The 21,720-nt window shown below is 33.2% G+C and overlaps 1 protein-coding gene across 1 annotated transcript in view; it reads left to right on the top strand.

Annotated features, from left to right (window-relative positions):
• Window positions 1-1,135: 1,135 nt before the first annotated feature.
• The window catches only part of Eip75B (Ecdysone-induced protein 75B), a 77,089-nt gene continuing 56,504 nt past the window's right edge, over window positions 1,136-21,720 (top strand). The window contains exon 1 of the mRNA XM_085204715.1: window positions 1,136-1,547. Coding sequence (XP_085060841.1) covers window positions 1,277-1,547 — 271 coding nt within the window. The 5' untranslated portion in view covers window positions 1,136-1,276. The remainder of the gene's footprint in view (window positions 1,548-21,720) is intronic.

Raw genomic sequence — 21,720 nt, 5'->3', positions numbered from 1 at the left:
CAAAGAAATATTAATTAAAATTTAAATAAAATATTTTATTTCCTCGCGTGGGGATCTAAACCACAACCAGTCGTGTTGACAGTCACACTTTGTGCCCCTGCGCCACGACAGGCCTCATACTATCATAATATGCATATATATTTTAAATCTAAAATAGTATTGTAACCTTCAACAATTTAAACAATATTTATTAATACACATAGTTTATTACGAAATTATAAGTATATTTTTAAACGACATAACACTTTTATTATAACATAAAAAAGACGAAAGAAATTAATGTAACTTTCAGTCATTTTGACACATAGATGATATAAGTAGATAGCCCTAAAGTCTGTGATGAAATATTTATTTTTGTTTAACTGAAATTACTGAAAAAATATACGGGTCTATTTAATTTCTACTTAAAATATTAAATAAATTTGCACTTATATTTGATTTATTATTATTATTTAATTAATTATTTTGTAGTGTATCTATGAATGAGTCACTGACGGAATCCGAAATGATAACACAATTTTATTTTTATCTTTATCAGATATACATTCCTTACTGTCTAAAAATTTTAAATAATAAAGATTTATTTGTGAAATAATTAAATAATAAATATTAATTTAATTAGGAATCTGTAGCTTAAACATTAATATTTAATTACCTCTGTGTACATTTTGTACATAAGTACGAAAATCCTTCATATTTATTTATTATGCAGCTATAGAATTCGGCGAAACAATTTTTTTTTTATTTTTGGCTTTACATTGTATCAATTTTCATTTTTATTATAAGGGTAATTTAAATTTATAGCCTGTAACATATAGAATAAATCAAATACGTCTGTATCGTTTATTTTATTTTTTTTAATAGATATTTAAGGGTCCATAACATATAGCTATTAGATAAAAATATTTCAGTTAATAGCCGCAAACACTAGCAGAATTTTTAATAGGGAACTTAAAGAGCATTGCACTGAAGAGGTCAGAACCTAAGGTTAAAGTTGACGTCGGGTGTCGGGCGTGCTGCAGGCTGGGCGGGCGGTGCAGGACACCTGAGGGCGCGGGCAAGGGCGCGGGGACCCGCTGCAGATTCACTTTCGTCCGGCCGCGGCCGCGCCACGCCAGTGAGAGAAAGTTGGTCGCGGCGAGCGGTGCGCGCCGACCCGCGCCTGTACTACGCACTGTACGACTGTACTCGTATGTGAGGATTGTGGACGTTTGGAAAAACTTTTTATAGGGACAAAATACTTTATTTATTTTATAACTATTAAATTATACGTAAAATGCAGTGCTATCCTAAGCTTTCGCCGAAACGGGAGCCGGCGGACCACGGGCTCGAAATGGAGATGATGGGCAGTGCTCGAAGGTTGGAACTGCCGGCACCCCCAGGGAAAGAGTTTCGCGCTCCGTGCTTGCTGCCAGCGCCGGCGCCGCCGCCGCAGCCGACACACTCTGTCATCCAATGTATGCGACCGCCGCCACCACCCCCGCCGCCGTCTCGACTCCACAAGCCACAACTTTTTGAGGAACCCTCAAGTTCTATTCCAGATTTAGGTAAGTCGTTGTTGTTTGTATACCATACCATGTTTAAAACTTTACATTTACTTTAATATTCTAAATATGTTTACATGGTTATTAGATTAATTTTTATTATACATGAATTGTTGTGACAATTGTTAAATATAATATTTTATTATATACTTTTAATGTTTTCTATTAAAATTTATTTAATATGTAAACATATTTAATCATTATCTTCAATATAATATGATGATATGGATAAAACATAATTTAGTCTACCTTGACCATCGTGGACTTATACTTCCTGCTTTGGAAAATTGTAACGTAGCGTTTACAGTTATATGGCAATTTCCGGGTGATGACGACGATCATTGAAGGTCATATATATTACAAATACATAATATATAAACAGTGCTTTGATTACTCTTATTATACACGGTAATGTAAACAAAGTAAGGTTACGAACGTCTACATATAGATGATAATAATGATATAACGATATCGAATGCGGATGCTTAATAAAAGGATTTTTGCACAACACTCAAGGATTTATTATTGTATATACTAAAAGTATGTATAGTGAAGGATCACTATATATCTCTACGTATAAATATTTTTATTTGCGATTTTAATCATTAATTTTTATTTCATATTTTCCTCTTTTTTTTGAATAGGGTTTGGGAAATTTTAAATAAAGATTTTCCCTTATAATATAAACTATTTGAGAATTATATATTTGTCGAAATTTATATATATACCAAAAACATATACAAGTAGATATTGTTTATAATTAATTAATGATTACTATTTAGAGATAGTACCAGATCCAGTAGAGAGAGATCCATTAACTTTTATCTTAAACTACTCACGGCATTTTCATAGTATTTCAAAAAACAATGGAAATTGAATTCTAGATTTAATTATATATATCAAGTATATACACAATAAAACACTACCTACTGTGATATATTTATATGTAATGAAAATATAAATTAAAAATAGTATAAATTTGGTCTTTTCAACAATCATCTTTGTCCTTTAAACTTTTTTTCATGAGATAAATGGAACCACAATATTTATGTAAATTTCGCAAACAAAGTTAGAATGAAATTACTAATATACTCATTTAGAAATCACTAAGTATAATAAATCAATACTTACATATTTATACCTGTCACGCTATAACAGCCAATAACATGACGTGACGGATAATCTTAAGCGAAAATACTTAAAATAAGCCGTTTAAAACATTATTCATATAATCATATACGTAAGACAATCTTGTTTTCATTATTAAATCTGTATTTATCGCATTGTAAATAGAATATCTTAATTATGAAGTTATAGCACAGCCGAAACTACGCAACGTAAAATTCTGGAACTTGGCATGTAGATTTCTTAAGCAATCTTCCTCCCCCCATGCTCCAAGAGAAGATTTTCCGAATTGAGAAAATCGTACATATATTATAATATGTAATATGTATATAAGATATTAATATACAAAATATTATATAGAATGATTATATGGAAAATATTAGTATAATGAATCGTTCTTGAGTCGCAAAAAGTGGGGAATAGGGTGAGTCATCAAGTTATTCCCTCTACCTACACCATAAGCGAAACTTATTATTTATTTACGTTACTTTATATAACACAAATAGATATTTGAACCTGTTTTTTTAATATATGACAATTATGTATAATAAGGACAGATATAACAGTCTCTTTTTCTTATATTTTCTTATATTTATTTACTAGTAATTGACCTTTTTTTTGTGAAATCTTAAAAAATAATAATACCTAACGAACAGATTAAATTATTCATGTCATATTATATATGTCAACAATGCAGATAGACCCCCAAATCTACAGACTGCAATGTAGAGCAAACATACCTTTTATTATCAAATATATAATATGAATAAATAAATATAAACACTTTTATCAGTATAGCTATTGTTTAAAAGTCACATATTTGGCAGGGACGTATTGACGTGTATGAAAAATGATTATGCTAACAACGTTTTCGCGAATGGAAGATTAAATAAATATAGCAAGGTCAGAGCGACGAACGCGTGGTGACGGCGCGTCATTCGGTGCCATTAAGGTCACGTTGACATTGGTCCGATAGCAGTGACAAAATAATAGTCATATCATATCTGGTAATGTCAGCGGCGCAGGCGCAGGTGCACGCGACCCCTGCAACCGTCTTCGTTTCAGTAATGCTGAGGAATATTTAGCTTACATAGAGTACCGCACAAAGTGTGCTGCAAAATCGACTGGTTGAGGGTTCGATCCCCACTCGAAATTAAATGTTTATTTAAATTTATATTTCCATTTATTTGCTATGATGTTGGGACAAATCGCGGCGTTGAGTTACGCCACTCAACACGCAACGCCTTGAGCTATAGCATTTATCTATATGTAAATATCAGTTCAACCCTAATTTAATATTGAATATTATGTTTAGTTATGTATTTTGCCGGCTCAAATCTTTAACAATCACGACGACCCTCAACTCATATATACTCATATATCTTATATATGTAGGTATAATACGTTATCACAACCTTCAATAAGAGGAAATTATTTCCTACTGATAGATTATGTACATATAATACGTAGCGTCACTTGTCTATTATTTTTATATTTTCTTAATAATAATAAAAAATTTTCATTATTTACTTCGTTGAGTCAGTCTGTCTGTTCGTCAGAGCATTAAATTGTCCTTATTTTAAATAATTGTTATATCTACATAGTTCCTTAGAAAAGTGAGATATATGACTAATTGTTATAAATTAAACTAATATCATTTTTGTTGTATTCACATAAATATTACAAATATATACTATTGTATAATCAACATGTTATTGTAATCATATAACTTATATATAGCGCAAAATTATCTACATACGAGTACGTAACAACGATAGAACATACAGGGAAGTGTCGGCACAACCTTGCGATAGGTCACCTCGCGTCACTCGCAACACTTATAATAAATAAATTGCTTCATAACACAAACAGCTATGTCAAATTCAATTAATTGTGTAAACAGAGTGTTAAACGGTCAAATTCTTTATGGAGTCGGTCGGCAACAAATAAAATCGAAGAAAGAAAGAAAGTATTCAACCATCGACCCTGCCTCCTACGGCCTTCACTTTGATCCCCGCGCCACCCCTTGTTAATTTGACCGAGTGGAGGTCATGGCCACAAAAAGTTAACGTTTAACAAGATTGATATTGAAATTTAACTAAATAGTATATTTTTCTGTTGCTTTTTTAATTTTCATGTATATTATTTTTTTAAATATATTCTCTGATTTGTAATTGTATTGTATTGTATTGTATATATATTAAAGACAATACGAATGTGAAGATTTTAAAGAAAATTTCAGAAAATAAGTTGATGTAAAGAATCTTATAATAATAATTAGAGCGGGTTATATAAATATAGCCAAAATACACCAATGCCAGTGTTTGAACTAGCACACGATATAGGAAGTATATTAGAGCTATCGTAAGCACACAGCTATACGACAAGGTCAAGGCACAATTGTAACATCACTGCCGAGAGCTACAGCCGGGTAGGCAGAAACTCGGTGAGGCAAAATTCAAGGCAGTATTTACTTATATACGCATATTTAGTGGTTCTATTGTCAATGTTTTTTGTATTGAGACGTTATATTTTCTGGTTTTATGGTATTATATTGTTGGTTTTAAATAAACTTATTTCTTCAGTTAAATGCCATCTTTGTATTATAGTTAACGTTTCCAGGTGAATGAGGAACTAGCTGTTTCAATTCTTAGAGTTTTCTTTATATTTAATTGATATTATGCTATAACAGTACACATGATATTTTTTTAAATATATTTGTTATGTGTGCCTATATTCGCTAAGGTTATAATGTTATTATATAAAAACTGAAACGTCGAGTTTGAATCAAACTAGAAGCTAAAAATATTATCGTTCTTGCATCCGCGTTTTTGCAGTTCGAGTGCATTGAAGGCCATTGATAAGAAATCTCCTATATTGCAAACGGCACTGCTTAACTGCATCACATGTGTGTTATTTTAAATCTTAAAACTTTTGAATACAGTATTTTATCAACTTATCTTATTAATTTATATGCAAATTTGTTAACCTTTTTATTAGTTTAAGTTCTAACAATATCCTAAATAACTCGTATATGCTATAGTTAATATATTATGGTTTAACTGACAAGACGATAACGCCCCTGACCCACGCACTCCGCTCGCGTTGCCATGGTCACGGCCGATCGATGCAGGGATGCACCCGGAAAGACGTCTCGGTCAACATTATTTATCGTCTATACACAGCTATGGATTCCTCTTTTAAGTAATTAAATATATAAATAAATATAGGCGGAAAGAACTTTAATTATTCCACGAATTTGTATCTCGATTATATAAATATTTTGTAGCTTTAACTAAATTAAACATTATCTTATACTTGTTGTATATTAGTCTATGGTTGCCTATATATTACTAAATACATAATGTTCTCAAATCTCAAGTATGTATACAAATATCATACTCGGTAATCGTTATTTTTAAGCACGCGTTCGTTGACCCTACCCCAGAGTTGTCATGTTTTACATTACAAATATAAGTGAATCAACAAAACACTTTAAACATTATGGAATGGATGGTTGTTTTATACAAATTTAAAAAAATCAGTTCCCCGCTTACAGCGGGATAAGCAGAAGGAACCTAGTGTCAAGGCACTCCGTTCCCCACTTTCAGCAATTCCGAATTTTTCGACGCATTACTTGTTGAGTGGCGGAACTCAAGGCCAGGCTTTTGCCTTGGCGTTAGAGGGAAGAAATGAAAATATTAATAAATAGTGAATCATTCCCCGAGAGGGGCTCGAACCCACAACCATTAAAGTCACGCCCTTGTGCCCCTGGCCTCGGCCACGACGGCCACGTTTTTTTGTTTTTACTGCGGATATTAGAATTGACAGTATTGCGGACCCTACATACAAAAATATGATATATTATTTCAATAAATACGATAGGTAAATGAAAATAATCTTGTCCGACCTTCACAAAGTTCCAGATAAAAAATAAAGTCACGTAGCAAATACATTAAGCGTTTCATCGTTAAATAAATTGCTTCATTATTATACAACTACAGTTTATGCATTGTTTCTTGTAAATGTCCACCATGAAATCAAATTGGTTCTAGTTCATTGATTATTATCACTTATCTCATATAAATATAGTTTAAAGTTATACAAACAGATGTTATTTGTTATCATTATATTCAAAATTAAATAATTTTTCAACTTTCTACAAAGAATGAACAAAAGAATGACATGAAAATAATATTATCTTACGAAATTCTTAACAAAATAAGAATAAATGGATAAGAGTAACTATAAATGTATGCACACACGATTTAAACGTCATACAACAACATCAACAAGCCAACGCATACTGATTACGTATGGCCGTCTCTCTTTCACTTGCATCTTCTAGCGAAACGAAAAATTACTATTATTTCTATTATTTAAATTGACGAAATTTGTAGTATTATTTTTTTTTAATTTTCGTAAATATTTGCTGTATAATCGAATATTTCTGTTTAAGTTTCAATAAAAAATCACTACTTATTATTTATTTATCTTATTCCGTAACAGACAGGGTACGGTCAAGGCAACGCATCCTTCATAACATAAAAAGAACCTACGATCTCCGGCTTCACACCACTTACAAACTACAATCATTAAAAAACAGAAAAAAAGCAGACTATAAATAAATAAATTTCCTGGATTAAAAGCCAATCTTCTATTTTGACGCAATATCTTATAACAAAATATATAATCTGTATAACTGCTGCAACATTACATACATACATACATTGAAGCAGCAACAATGCACTTCGGTGCAATCGAATACCAGGCTCACATAAAACGGAAGGGTAAACATTTTGTTTGCTGCGTAACAAGTGCATTTTAATGTCAGCGTATTTTATCTGGTTTGTTGAAGCGACTTTAAAGGGGTAATCGTTCGTTCACATATCAAAACTAATTACCTATGCATCGTGTTTACCTGTGTGTGTTGTTTTTTTTTTAAATAATAATTTGAATAATTAATTTTAATTGACGATTTTGTTTGACTTTCAAGCATATTTTTTTATATATTATAACATTTCTTAATTAAATAAGAAATAAAAAATACTTCATCTTTTTCAACTTATTATTTGGTTTATTAAACTTCACATATGCTAGAGTCCAGTCATGGCGCAGGGGAAAAGCAACTGTGTGACTGTCAACGCGAAAGGTTGTGGGTTCGATTCCCACTTGAAGAAATGAAATATTTCTCTGTTGTCAAGATAAAAGCGCGGCGTTGAGTTCCGCCACCCAACACGCGGAGATAAAGTGGCGAGTAGATTGTCTTAATAGTAAACTCCCTTTACCTATCTTGCTACATGCAGGATACAATGTAAAACCAATAAATAATTCATGATTTTATAATAAACTTTTCATCCATTTTTCCCATAAATTATTACATTTAAAACATCTACAATATTAATGACTGGGACAAGGCATACAAGTACATAAGAAATATTCAATATTAAATAATAAACACGATTGTCGTCTTACTATTGAAGATCGTGAGAATGTATTCTCTCAGTCGACGAGGTAGCAGACGCGTTAAATCTTGCTTTTTTTAATTTACCAAGTATGTTCAGCTTCACTCTATATTCCGCAAAGAGCAGGGGGCAGACGGAACCTATTGTTAAAACACTCCGTTCACCACTTTCCACCGAATTTTTCGAGTTGAGTGGCCGAACTAAACGCCGTGCTTTTGTCATCTTGATAGAGCGAAGAAATGAAAATATTAATAAATCATTCCCTGGAATAAGAATCAAACCTGCAAACAGCGCATTACAGTCACACCGTTGCACCTACACGATGACGGCCTCAACAAAGTATGTGCAGCGTAAGTAATTATGACATCGGACTGAAAGCAAATATTCCTCTCGCTTTTACTTGATTACTTATTGCATGCTGTGACTATACACACCTACAAGAACACTAGTGTGTGTTAGACGCAATCGATGTTGCTTTCTAAGCAGTGAAGGTGAGGTGCAAGCCCGTTGCACTCGTAGTTCAAGTTTAGTGGTGCGCGGGCGCAGGGGCGAGAGCGGGCGCAGGAGCGAGCGCGGACGAGGGCGCGGACGCGGGCGCGGCTATAATAGAGATCGTTGCACATCTAACGCCCTGTGCAGGGGCAACGAACGCGCACAGCTGCCCGGGAAATAGATCCCGTCTTGACTATTTCAGAACGCACTTGCTTAGATACCAGTCCCTCACGCTTCTAGCGCCACCAGTAATATGAGGCAAAAAATTCAATGTTGAATGATAACAACAGCGATATTTCTAGTACCTATAAAAGCTCCCACATGTACGTGTGCCTTATATAGAATAAGTATCCGGTGTTCATAATTTCTGTTGTTAATTCTTTGCGTACGCGTACTTTTTTTTATTAGAATTAAAACATTATTAAAGAAGGCCCTCGTAGCATAGCGGCACAAGAGTGTTACTGTAACGCAACAGTTTGGGGTTCGATCCTCACTCGAGGGAATGAATTATTTCATTTAGTAATATTTTCACTTATTCGCTCTGGTACCACATTACGCCATTGAAGTCCGCCATTAAACACGCAATGCCTCGTAAAATTTTCCCTCTGCCTACCCTGAAGTATGCGGGATACAGCGTGAAGATGATTTATTATTTAAGAAAAATAAACATCTAATCATTGTATTAAAAAAGTATTTTATTTCTTAGGCAAAAAGAAAATGAAACTATATTACAAATATAGCCTATACTAACTGCTAGTTATATTGTCGACTCGGCCCACTTCGCGAAGTTCAACAGGGCGTTGCACTTTAGATGTGAATCTAATGCGCGCGCGTCGAAAGTGATTCACATACTCTCACCGCGCTATGAGATTTCAAATCGCGCATTAATATTTATTGGCTTGGTATTTATGAAACTGAATGGGACGATATGGATGGGTTTTATGCCCTTTTAAAACCTATTTTTTTTTCTATTAATAAAGACAAATTAAATTGTAGGGAAGTTACTATAAAAATTATATTTAGGCAGTAAATAATACCCATTTTTTTAATTTATAATACCATTAATTTTATAATAATTGAAGACATTATTAAATTTAATTTTAATTTTAAGATATAGGGAACCTAGAAACCTAGTGCTAAAACACTGTTCCTTTTAAGACAATTCGGTTCTCCACTTATAAGTAGTGTAAATATACAATTTCAATAATAAGCAAAATTAACTCCTATTTTTGTTTTAAGTTAATTAATGCTAACATAATATCAAAATGAAAGCTATTCTTTTTAAATATATTTTTACTGCTTATTTATTACTGCCTTAAATAGTTCAGTTCTAAAAAAACTATTTCTAACTATTTTCAGATATATTTAGTGCTGAATCACTGAGCGTCCTCTTTGTCACAAAAGAACACTCATCACTACCAAATGTATGGCAATGTTCCTAAGATATATTAAGCATAAAATAGAATTCAAATATATATTTTTAACAATAATATACAAGTGTATATTTCTATTATAAAACAAATTAAATTTTATGTAAGAATAACAAGTTTTTACATTAGAAACTAATGATATCATTTAACCACCGTGAGAGATAACGAAGCTGCACGGTTAGTTAGCTCGCTATTACTCGGTATATACGAGTAAGTAGCGTGAACCCAGTTGACTTGACTGGGCTAGGAATGTGGGACTAGAAAAAAGACTGCAATGTTAGAAGTATCTAAGCACGAGTGCACTGGCCGCGCGGTGCCAGTGACCCGGCACCTCGTGCGCCGCGCTCGTAGAAGCGCTACGGACCCGCTACGATTCTATGTTTGTTTGTTTAATTTTTTTTGTTATGTAATTTGTGTTTAATTTAAAATTTAAAGGTAATGGTTTATGCTTTTTATTTTATATTTTAGTTTTGTGTCATTTATTTCGTCTGACAGAAATATTTACACATTTCTCCAAAATCAATAAACTTTAATATCACTATAATTATATAAATTAAAATTTTCAAATTAAACTTTTTATTTCGTCTCCAAATTCGTCTTAATTTTACAAAGAAAATCTTTTAGATTTTCTGATATTGTATAGACTTATTAATATAATAAACCAACCATTTTTATTAGGAGGAAGCTAACAATAATGATAAGTAGGTTTTGGGAGAGCCCATGACGCGTACAAGCTAGATCAATAGTACTGGGAATCCCTCTTAAGTGTCCTGAATTCAGGGTGACTAATATCTGCAATGGAGTCATATTGAACTGTTGTTGTTTGCTATAATGTAGAAGAGAGGAGGAGGAATTAATAATAAAGTTTAGAAATTATTTAACAATAAAATTTTATTGATCTTTTGATTACTTCTCAATTTAAATTCTGCTGCCCTCAAATCAAATTTCAATAAAACAAATTAATAATTATAAAAACTAGTTGCAAATTATGTCATTCAGGTCAGCCACAACGTCTTAAATTGATAAGGGAGAACTGTATAGATAAATAATTGAACAACATCATAAAAATAAGCTTAGTTTTTGAGAAAAACAGTGATATTTATATATTTTTACATTTAGAGGGTCTAAAAGTTCTGAATAAATGTTGTCAATGTAACACGCGTAAACGAACGCGTGGTTTATGTAAACGTCAATTTAGACGACAAAAGTAATTCAAAATATTAACATTTTGTTTTAAATGCAGTAAATTGAATTCAATGAATAAGAATGGTACTGACGTTTATTAAATAATTCTAAGGGTAATTAAAATTAATAGGTTTACTGACTTTAGTTTTTAATTACCTTAAATGTGTTTCAGTTATGTTAACATAAAGGTAGGTTTTATACAAATGACTAGATAAAAATATGCTTTAATTTATATCTTTTAAAAAATCCTGTATTCTAAACGTTAACAAAAATTGACGTTATATATCGAAGTACTTTTTTTATATTTTGGCAGGCTTACAGGTGTTTCAATGTATTTTTTTACGCTTTGCCTCATATATAGCAAAGTAGACAGAGAGAACCGAATATTAAGACACTTTTTGGCAAAGTTTATCCTAAAAACCTACTTCATAATGATAATCATCTTCCCGCTGTATCCCGCACACAGCAAAGTAGGTAGAGGGAACCTTGCCTTAAAACACTCTTAGACTTGACTTCTCATTTAGTGGCGAAATTTACGAAATTAGGTTATTTCTATTAATATCAAACTTTTAAATTAGAAATCAAACTCGACAGAGACAATTATGCATTACTTTTTTCTATGTTTCTCATATACACATATAATTTTATTGCAACCTTTATTGCACCTTTTATTGCAATTACTTTATATGAAATTCAGTAAGAACGCGCACTAAACGAATCGCACCGCTTGCTGTTTGTCAGAGTTCGCATATGAAATTAGCGATGCGATGCGACCGCACGACCCGGCCGACGACCTGCGCCGTCGCGCGGGTCTTGACCTCCGCTGCGCTGCCCCCTGGCGCCTGGTGCCTGCCGCCTGGTACCTTAGCTGCATTACTCATAACAATTACCAAAAATTTAAAATTTAATCTTTATTTGTTTCAATTATAAATAAATTAGTTAGTAAAACAGTCGTGGCGCCTCCTGCGCCCGGGGAAATGTAATATCTATTTAAATGTATATCTTCATTGATTAATTCTGGTGTCGAGGCAGAGGGAACAGAGTGTTATAACACTAGGTTCCCTCTGTCTAACCTGCTGTGTGCGGGATATAGCGTGAAGCTGATTTTATATATGAAACGTTCTGAACTTGAAATTGTAAATGTCTACTAATCTATATATACAACAATGTGCTGACTGCTGATAGCTATAATAATATAATCAGCATTCAATTTAAATTAAATTACAATTAAAATATTTATTTACATATTTAAATATCAATGTAAAATACATTCAATAGTAAACGACATTCACTAAATAAATAAGCCTCAAGTCAATGAGACTACTATGTCCATTACTATATAAAAAATTTTTACGAGCAGCGTGAGAAGGGACTCAAGAAGCAAGGTAGTTAGTATACAATTCAAATCCAAGTTGTTTATCCTTTTTTCGCACGGTGCAAGTGCTGATGCCGATGTTGGGTCTACGTAACGAGGGTACAGGGGCCGTAGCACGAGCGGGAGTCGTCGGCCCCGGCCAAGGCCCTCGCGGTCAGGGACGCGCTATCTAACTCGATTGCAATTACCATAGTCGCATAGCATTAGAATATATTTTTATATGTACTGTGCTGTTTGCAGTTAATGTCAATAACTTTAGCACTTCGGTTAAAGGTCTTTTTCTTCGTTTTTGTGAGGTTATAAATTGTTGTTTATTAATACAGCTAAAATGTTTTAAAATTAATTATATCTACGATATATACAAAATGTATGTGTAAATTTATATGTTTATGATAATAATATAATTGTATATCATCAAATAGGAGACCAGTCAAGGTGCAGGGGGCATCATAAGCCTGCGTAAATGCGACAGGTTCTGGGTTCGATTCCCACTTGAGAAAATTAAATCTTTAATATTTTTGTTTTTCTCTGGCTGACACGAAGCGTGGCTCTGAAATCCACCATTCAACACGTAATACCTATATATATAGATACATTTTTTATATATACATAAATACTATACTATGAGAAAAAGTAAAAATAAATAAATAAAACGCAGAGGGTTTAAAATGTAAATGTAATGTATATTGTCTGCTGACGTACATACATATGTACATATGTCAATAATTACTAATTTATGTGTACAAAACTAAAATGCTTAATTTAACACACTATTACGTAGGTATACGTCGTAGGTGTAAAATATATTCAGATTAATTATAACTAGAAAGGGGTAGACCTATAATTATCATTTCAATAAATAAAAGAATAAAACCCTCAACAAGGAGTATCTTAAAGGCTGTCGAAATAAGCCCTCCAAGTCTTTGTAGTCGCATAGTAAAAGCGTAACAGACGGTATTGTAAGGTGTAATCACACAGCGTGTGTAATGCAAGTCTGTATGTATGTCGACACGTTGGCGGTGCGGAAACGAGGTGCGTCAGGCTTCTCCCGTCTAGCCCCACACCCTCGACCACCCTGTCTGCAAACACCCCCCGCCTGGCTTGCACCCTGCCTCCCTGTAATTCACTCTCACTAACCCACTGCAGCACAGTCAATCATGCATATCGCATAGTCTAATTCAAGGCGATGGTCATGTCGGGAACAGACTGGGGGAATCGTTTTGGTTCCTTATATTTTGTATACTATAAACTATGTTAAGTATGTATCGTAATATAGACTATCAAGACAAGAGGTGGGTAGTTGTAAAGGAGTTTTATTTATATTGGTTTTGAAGTTAACACTAAACTTATTTAACTTATCTTTAATGTTTTATAAATTATTTCAATGATGATCATATACTTTTATTTTACGTCAGTTAAAAATTTATTAACTTTTTCTCTTCTAGCACCACACACTATAAATATATTTTTTTAACTATCTTCTCGTATCTTCTGTGGATGTGTTGATCTGAAATTTATATTTATCGTGCCCAACAAATTGTCCTCAAATTCAACAATTAATAGCGATTACTGAAAGAATATAACAAGACATAAATATATATAAAATATCATTGATATTAATTATATTTTTTATCTATTTATGTACGAGTAATCGACCAAATATTGCTAATTTCTAAGTAAAGTTAAAATTAGCAATAAAATACGACAGACGTTATTTCAAGCCTATTTAAACTTTTATTGCTAGTGAGGGTTCTGTCGGTGTCACTCTACATCACTTAAAGTCGATGCATTCTGTTTTTATAATGTCTGCAAGTCGTTGGTGAAAGCGCAAGGGAGGCGAGCGGGAGGCGGGGGGCAGGCGCTAGGGAAGTGCCCCCACGTCTAGACTGGGTCGGTAGTTTTCCGGGATTCAGCCAGCTTTAACTGCAGTCTGTTCACCCACTCACTGCACCATTATATACATGTAGGTATGGTACGTAGAACCGTCTGAGGACCCTCGTCGCATCAGACGCAGTTTTGTATTACTTTTTCTTTACGTAGACGGCTGTATTCAGGGTGGAGAATGAATGCTCTTGTCTGTAAGGGATCCTTTAGGCGGTAGGACAAAAATGAGCCAACTTGCGACGCTATTTGCTGTCTGTGCTATAAAAGGGGAAAATATCCGATGAATGTAGGAATAGAATAGCTCTTAGTCCCTTACACGCGTAAGGGTTTACCTACTTTTTTGTAGATTGTTAATTATTATTTAAGAGCACCTGCCTATATAAGAGCAAACTGTTTTTTGTTTCATGTTCTAGTTTTAATGAGAAATAATCTTTATTAAGTTATCTTCTATATATCTTATATTATCAAAAGCATACACTGTTCTCATTTAATATTATATGTATAAAATATATATTAAACCCAATTAAAGTATTGCATATAAAAAACTTTACAATGCTTTGTATACTGTGAAGTAATTTCAAATCTTATTCAACTAAATGAATATTTTAATTAAATATTAATTAATTGCTACATTCAACTTTTATTTAATTGATAAACTTGAAGTTAAAACACTATTTCATAAGAAATTTATGAACTGAGTAGGTTACCTATTAGTGTTCTATGAAATTTCAATTACCAGAGAAACCACCGGATGTATGTCTTCTATAGCATCTCTGGTTGCAGGCTAAACAATTCATACATTGAAATGTCCCATGAACTAGTAACAATAGCCTATTTATAGCTGAATGTGGTTTTATCATAATTATACGGAGAATGTATGCATCAGGCTCTTTTACTTTATACTGCTGTTGATAATGTGAACGCAAGTTTTCTTTCAAATACGTGTATTTGTTTTTTTTTTACATTTTGAAAGTGTGATTGCTTACTTAGGAAAAAATATTTATTAAGGACTAGTGGACCCGAACGCGGCTACGCCCCCTTAAACTATACGAATATTTATTAAATATATTTATGAAATTATTTTTAGTTTTCAATAGAAAGATGCGTTAAGCAAGCTCATTTTGGGTGTCGTTTTCTAACAACAAACTTTGCAAATCGTTGCTTAGCAACGACGGTTGTTATTAACATGGCAGAATAAATTACATGTCAAATTAATAAATATTTTAATATATTGGTATGTATACGTATAAAAAAATCTAATTAAGTATTTTTCTTTTCTATGTATGGAATAACACTTCAAAAATGTAAAAAATATTTAAAGCCATTATTCTTGAGTAGGAGAAAATTGTCAAGAGGCGCGAGTACTAATCTCTTTATCTGATGAAAAAGGAGTACCACGGATGATGGTGACAGGAGAGATAGCTGTGAGCTTAAACTTTTTAAATATATATTTAGGTGTTTACAATATTTTTCTCATTGTACAACAGAGTTCTTTTAAAACAAAACATTAATATATTAAAAAAGGAAATGTTATTTTTATAAAAATTAAAAAAAAAAATAGAAACGTAAAGTTTGTTTCAACATTACCTAGTACTAATGGATTCAATTATACTTCTTATCCACTTTTCCACCGCTCTATGGAAGAGGAAATTTGTTAGTTGATTCCCGTCTGGCGCATTTCGCTGAACTCTCTGTCAGAGCTGACGTTTATTTGCAATGAATATGAAAATTAATATATATTAACTATGTGTGCTCGTAGCACGTTACTAATGTATGTACGTTGAATTCAATTCACCCACTCAAATTAGTTATGTCAAAATATAATTATGAGAATGACTTTATTAAAGTTACTAGCATTTAACTAAATATTTTATATTTATATAATTTTAAATCATCCATTGTTACTCAACACGCAATGCCTCCAGTATTCGGCAGAAAGTGGGGAACGGAGTGTCTTAACACTAGCTTCCTTGTGCCTACACTGTAGGTACCAGTACGTAATTGTCTTAAATCTTTTATCTCTGAAAAGAAAATAACTTAAACTATATGTACGAATATATCATATTTTATACGGGTATTCCTATTTATTTGACCTAACTGTTGAATATTAAATAAGTGAAATAGTGATGAATTCCTTCAACCATTAGCTCCGTGATCCACTTATAGATTCCAAGCTTGAACAGTTGCTTAGTCTTCCTGCCAACGTCGGACGATTACAGTCTCGAAATAGTCAGGCTAATTGTGTTTCATAACAACTCTGAAGGGTCGTAGGAGGTATATTTAGAGAGTGCGGCGCGGGAGGAGGGATAGGGCGCGGGTGGAGGCGAGGCGAGGGCGGGAGGGAGAGGACGCGGAAGCGTAGGGCGGGTGGAGGGCGTTGACCGTGAACGTGGGGCGGCATCGATCGAGTCGGGCGGCCATACCCTCGCGCAACGGGAAAGTGCCCGCCTCGCGCCTCGCGTCACCACCCGGCCTGCACCGCCGTCATCGGCCAATGATGTCATTAATGATACACGCCAGTGACCAGACAGACACAAGCACTACTGCAATACTACATTAGTTGCTTTCATGAAACGTATGCCAAGAACTGTGTTTATTTATAATGATTCTTTGCTTTCGAACTGAACGTTTTAGTTCCACGAAATTTGTAAAATTTGTGTTGTAAATGTGAAATTTAGAAATAATAAGCATTTTACTATTTCTTTTTTGAATTCCAGCATTAATTTTTCTGAACACATATTCTACACATGACTAAACATAATAAATGCCACATTTCAACACAGAAGCTATCTTAACTCAAACCCTCTTGCCTTCCTTCCCTCGATGTAATAACGAAATTAAAGTTAGTAGGGTGCTTTGGTCACGGGGGAAGAACGCGGAAGTCTACATTCTGTATCGGAACTGCGTCGATTGGGGAAATGTGTTAGGTGAACATTTTTTATAGCTTATATCGAATATTAAGCCCCCTTTTAAATAAAACCTTTATAAATATAAATAAAATAATAGTGGAATATGTATACTTATTAGTCATAATAAAATATATATTTTTAAAAAATCTTATCTTAGAAGCGTTAGTAGTTATGTACGTTACATATTAATATATTTTTTATAAAAATAGCATTATTGACAAGTAAACATTTTAGTCCATTAAAAATAAATTCAAATTATAAACAAATATGCCTCGTTACGATCTCTAACTGAGTTTCTGAATTCGGCGCGTACTAAACATACTTCCAATCCCTGACCTCGCCGCGCGTGAGAGCGCTTCCGCGTGGTACCATGTGGCCTTTTCATAATTAAACAATATTGTTGTCTCCTTTTAAATGAAACTGATAACGTCGTTAAGTCGGTTGATAGGTTAGTATTTCGCATATAACATAGTAGCAGGTTTAAATCTCAACAAGTTTTTTTTTTTATCTAAAAGCATTTAGCAAGTAAATATACCCTACAAAGAAATAATAATATAATATTTATTTATATAAGAAAATTGGTAAAATGTCTATAAAAAAAATCAAAATCTATCTACTCTAATACAAGACAAGACGCTCACACCGTACGGTTGCGCCATACACGAATTCCTTACAGACATCGAGATGCGATAACGCACGAGGGGCGAGCCGGCGCGGCGTGGGGAGTTGAATGTCGGGCAAGGGCGGCGTGAGTCACGGCCGCGATCAATACTGCAGCGGGAAGTGCGTGCCACCTGCCACCTGCCACCACCGCCACCACCACCCACCCGGCTGGCTGCACTTTGACACTGCCTCTACTGCCCCTATGAGTCGATTTCTGTATACAGTTAATGCTGAATGTGAAGCGGTTGTAAAGCGAAACACTATTTTACAAGCCTTTTGAAGTCAAATTATTTATTATTGTCGTTTTTCACTAGTTTCACGCTGTATTCCGCATATAGCAAGATAGAACGAAGTGCTTTAACACTAAAGTCTGACTTAGTCTACCTTAGTGTTAAAGCATTCAGTTCTCATTCCGCCGAATTTTTTGAGGCATCGCGTATTTAGAGGCGGAAATCAACACCGAGCTTTTGCCTTTATGATAGAGCGAAAAAATGAAAATATTAATAAATAATAATTAATTCCTCTGAATAGGGATTGAACCCACAACCGTCGCATTACTGTCACACCCTTTTGTCGGCTTGTGTCGGCCTTAAATTTATTATCAATCGTTATTTAAGGCTCCCTTCAATTAAATATTGATGATGATTTGTGAGTATGGAAAATAGCGTTTTGGTTATTGATTTCTCTATAACCATGAGACGCATACATAGATGTCTACATTCATTTTATTTCTCTGCTTATTTACTTTAGAGACGATTATGATACGGTAATAACAATAAGATTACTGTTTAATTTATTGAGTGGAAAATTTAATGTGTAATAAATGTAAATAAGTTTTTTAGTAGATACTATTCGTTTTGCAATTATCATAATAAACTGTCAATAAATCAACGTGCTTACGCTTTCTGCGCCCTAAGACACTTACAATAAAAAATATAATAAAAATTGAAATTTAGATTGAAGTCAGTCGTAGCGCAGAGGCCCATAGTGTGACTGTAAACCGATTGGTTGTGGGTTCGATCCCCACTCGAGAAATGAAATATTCATAATGTCGAGGCATGATTCTGATGTCGAGGCAAAACGCGGGGTTGAGTTCTGCCACTCAACATGCAATTCCTCCAGAAAATGGGGAACGGAGTGTCTTAACACTGGGAACCTAATGAACCTCTGCCTACATTGCTGTGTGCGGGATACAGCGTGAAGCAGATTTTTTTACATACTTAAAAATATAAATGAATATAATTAGTTTTAAAAATCTCATCCTCACGCAGGCCAAGTCAGGGCAAGCTGTTAATTTGATATAAACAATGCTTACGTCTGCTTTGCCCATGACATTATTGAGGCACGTATAAAAAGAAATATTCTATTTTTCTTGAATGTTACATATCTACGACATTTGCTTACTTTTTATTTTATTTTATATTTAAGAACTTGATACCAAATAAGATACAAAAGTGACTACTGAGCTATGATTCGCTATTGGTTGTGATTATAAAAAACTTAATATTTATATTTGAGACCATAGAGGCGAAGTGGGATACTGTACTAAACGTATGGACTGTATACGCGGGTTCGATGCGGCCAGAAGGACTAAAGTATTTTCATTTCCACACTCTTGTCAGAAGAGTCGAATTCAGATAGAAAGCGGTCTCTTTTTCTACTGGGGCTATGAGAGTTATCCTGTCTTCCGTATGGTAAACAAGGCGAACCTATTCAATTTTATTTAATTTTAAATATATAATTCAATTTCCTAGTTATATTACATTTTTGCATATAGGTTTATATTCAAATTCTTTTAAGCGCCACCAGAAATCGAATGCCTCGTTATAAGTATTATGTTATTTATTCATCAGCCATTTGATTAAGCGAAAATATGATCTACACTGAGCGTTAAAATATTTAACACCAATGACCTTACATTTGATAGCACTAAGTACATATACTATAGTTAGTGCTAAAAATTCAAAGAAACGTACACCTACAAGTATATCAACAATACATATAATAAAAATGTATTTGATTGTTGTCTTTATATGGAAGATAGTTCTGCCACTCAATACGCAATGCCTCCAGAATTCGGCGGAAAGTGGAGAACGGAGTGTTTTAACACTAGGTTCCTACCATGCTGTGTGCGGGATACAGCGTGAAGCTGATAAAAAAATATTTTTATATTTTTAAACTATTATTGAACATTTATTAATGTAATAGAAGCCAAAAAAAAATTTAGTGGTTGTGTATGCGTTTGGGCACGCACAGGTCATACATTTTTTATTTAAATACAGATTGTTTTATGTACACACTTTTCATTCATGATTGAGATTTCACTAAAGTTAAATTATTATAAAGTACTTTATTCGAGTAAATTTCTATAAAATATCTGTTAAATATACTAATCGGGAACAGAGTGTCGTAACACCAGCTTCCCAGGTTCCCTCTGAAAAAAAATGATTTTAGTATAAGCACAGATTAAAGATTGTTTTAGTATTTGCAAAAAAATATTTACTTTAAAATACTGAGATAGCTTCTGAAACATTATAAATCATTATTAATACAAATCATTAATAATAACAGACTAACCTAGAATAGACATTTAATTTAATAGAACATAATTATAAGAAACAAGTAAAATAACTTATATATAATTCCTAATATATAAATAAATATTCGTTATATTTTAATTAACAATAGAACAACTAAATTTATATTTTAAACATCCAGTCTTGTAGATACTAAAACAATGTATTAGCACCTATTTCTTTATTGCTATAGATAGCTATGAAGTTAAATATAAATATGTCACGTGTGACGCAGATCAATCCCCTACATCATTTCATTCACCAAGAAAGATATATTTTTATACTAATTTATAATAATAGTGACCTTTTATAAAAAATATTAATATAAAATAGATATTGACCTAAACGCGGCTGAAATTAAATATTAATTTACATGGATATTTCTATTTTTTCGCTCCGGTGTCGAGCCAAAAACGCGGCGTTAAATTCCGCCACTCAACCCGCAATGCCTTCAGAATTCGTTAGAAAGTGGGGAACGGAGTCTCAACACAAGTTACCCTCTGCCTACTATTATACGGCGCGAAGCTGATCTTAAAAAAGATATAACAATTTTAAAATCGAGTTTAGTCCTTGGCTATTAACGTGTAAGCAGTTTAATTACCCTCTCTGACATTGTATGCTCTGATGGCTTCCTTTATTATATGATTTGTTATCTAATCTCTTATCTAATCAATGACTCGTGCTTACGGACAAGGTCAATATCAAAATTGCTGATTACGGAAATATAAACGAAACGTAATTCTGTTTGCAAATTATATTTTGTTGAAGGTTGAAAAATAAAATCGTTTTGTCATTTAAATGTTTTTTTTTTATGAAAAAACAACAACTTAATGGAATAAATAAATAAAACGAAACAAATGTAGAGAATAGCGTAAACACAGAATACGTCTAAAACTGCTTAAGTAAAAACTGATAAGGAAATAAAAATATTAACAGATTAACAAATAAACATAATAAAATTAATAAAAAAACTGAACTCCACACTCTTTCATATATAATCGCTGGACCAGCACTGCGCTATTAAGACTTTATGTGGCAATGAGAACTAATAATAATAGGTGAACTTGACATT

Source organism: Heliconius melpomene, chromosome 20 (genome assembly GCF_056956725.1).
Source record: "Heliconius melpomene rosina isolate 202511_hmr_F chromosome 20, ASM5695672v1, whole genome shotgun sequence".
In the NCBI taxonomy this organism is placed as follows: Eukaryota; Metazoa; Arthropoda; class Insecta; order Lepidoptera; family Nymphalidae; genus Heliconius; species Heliconius melpomene.
Note: the sequence above shows the minus strand (reverse complement) of the source record. Positions and strands in the feature narration are given on the sequence as shown.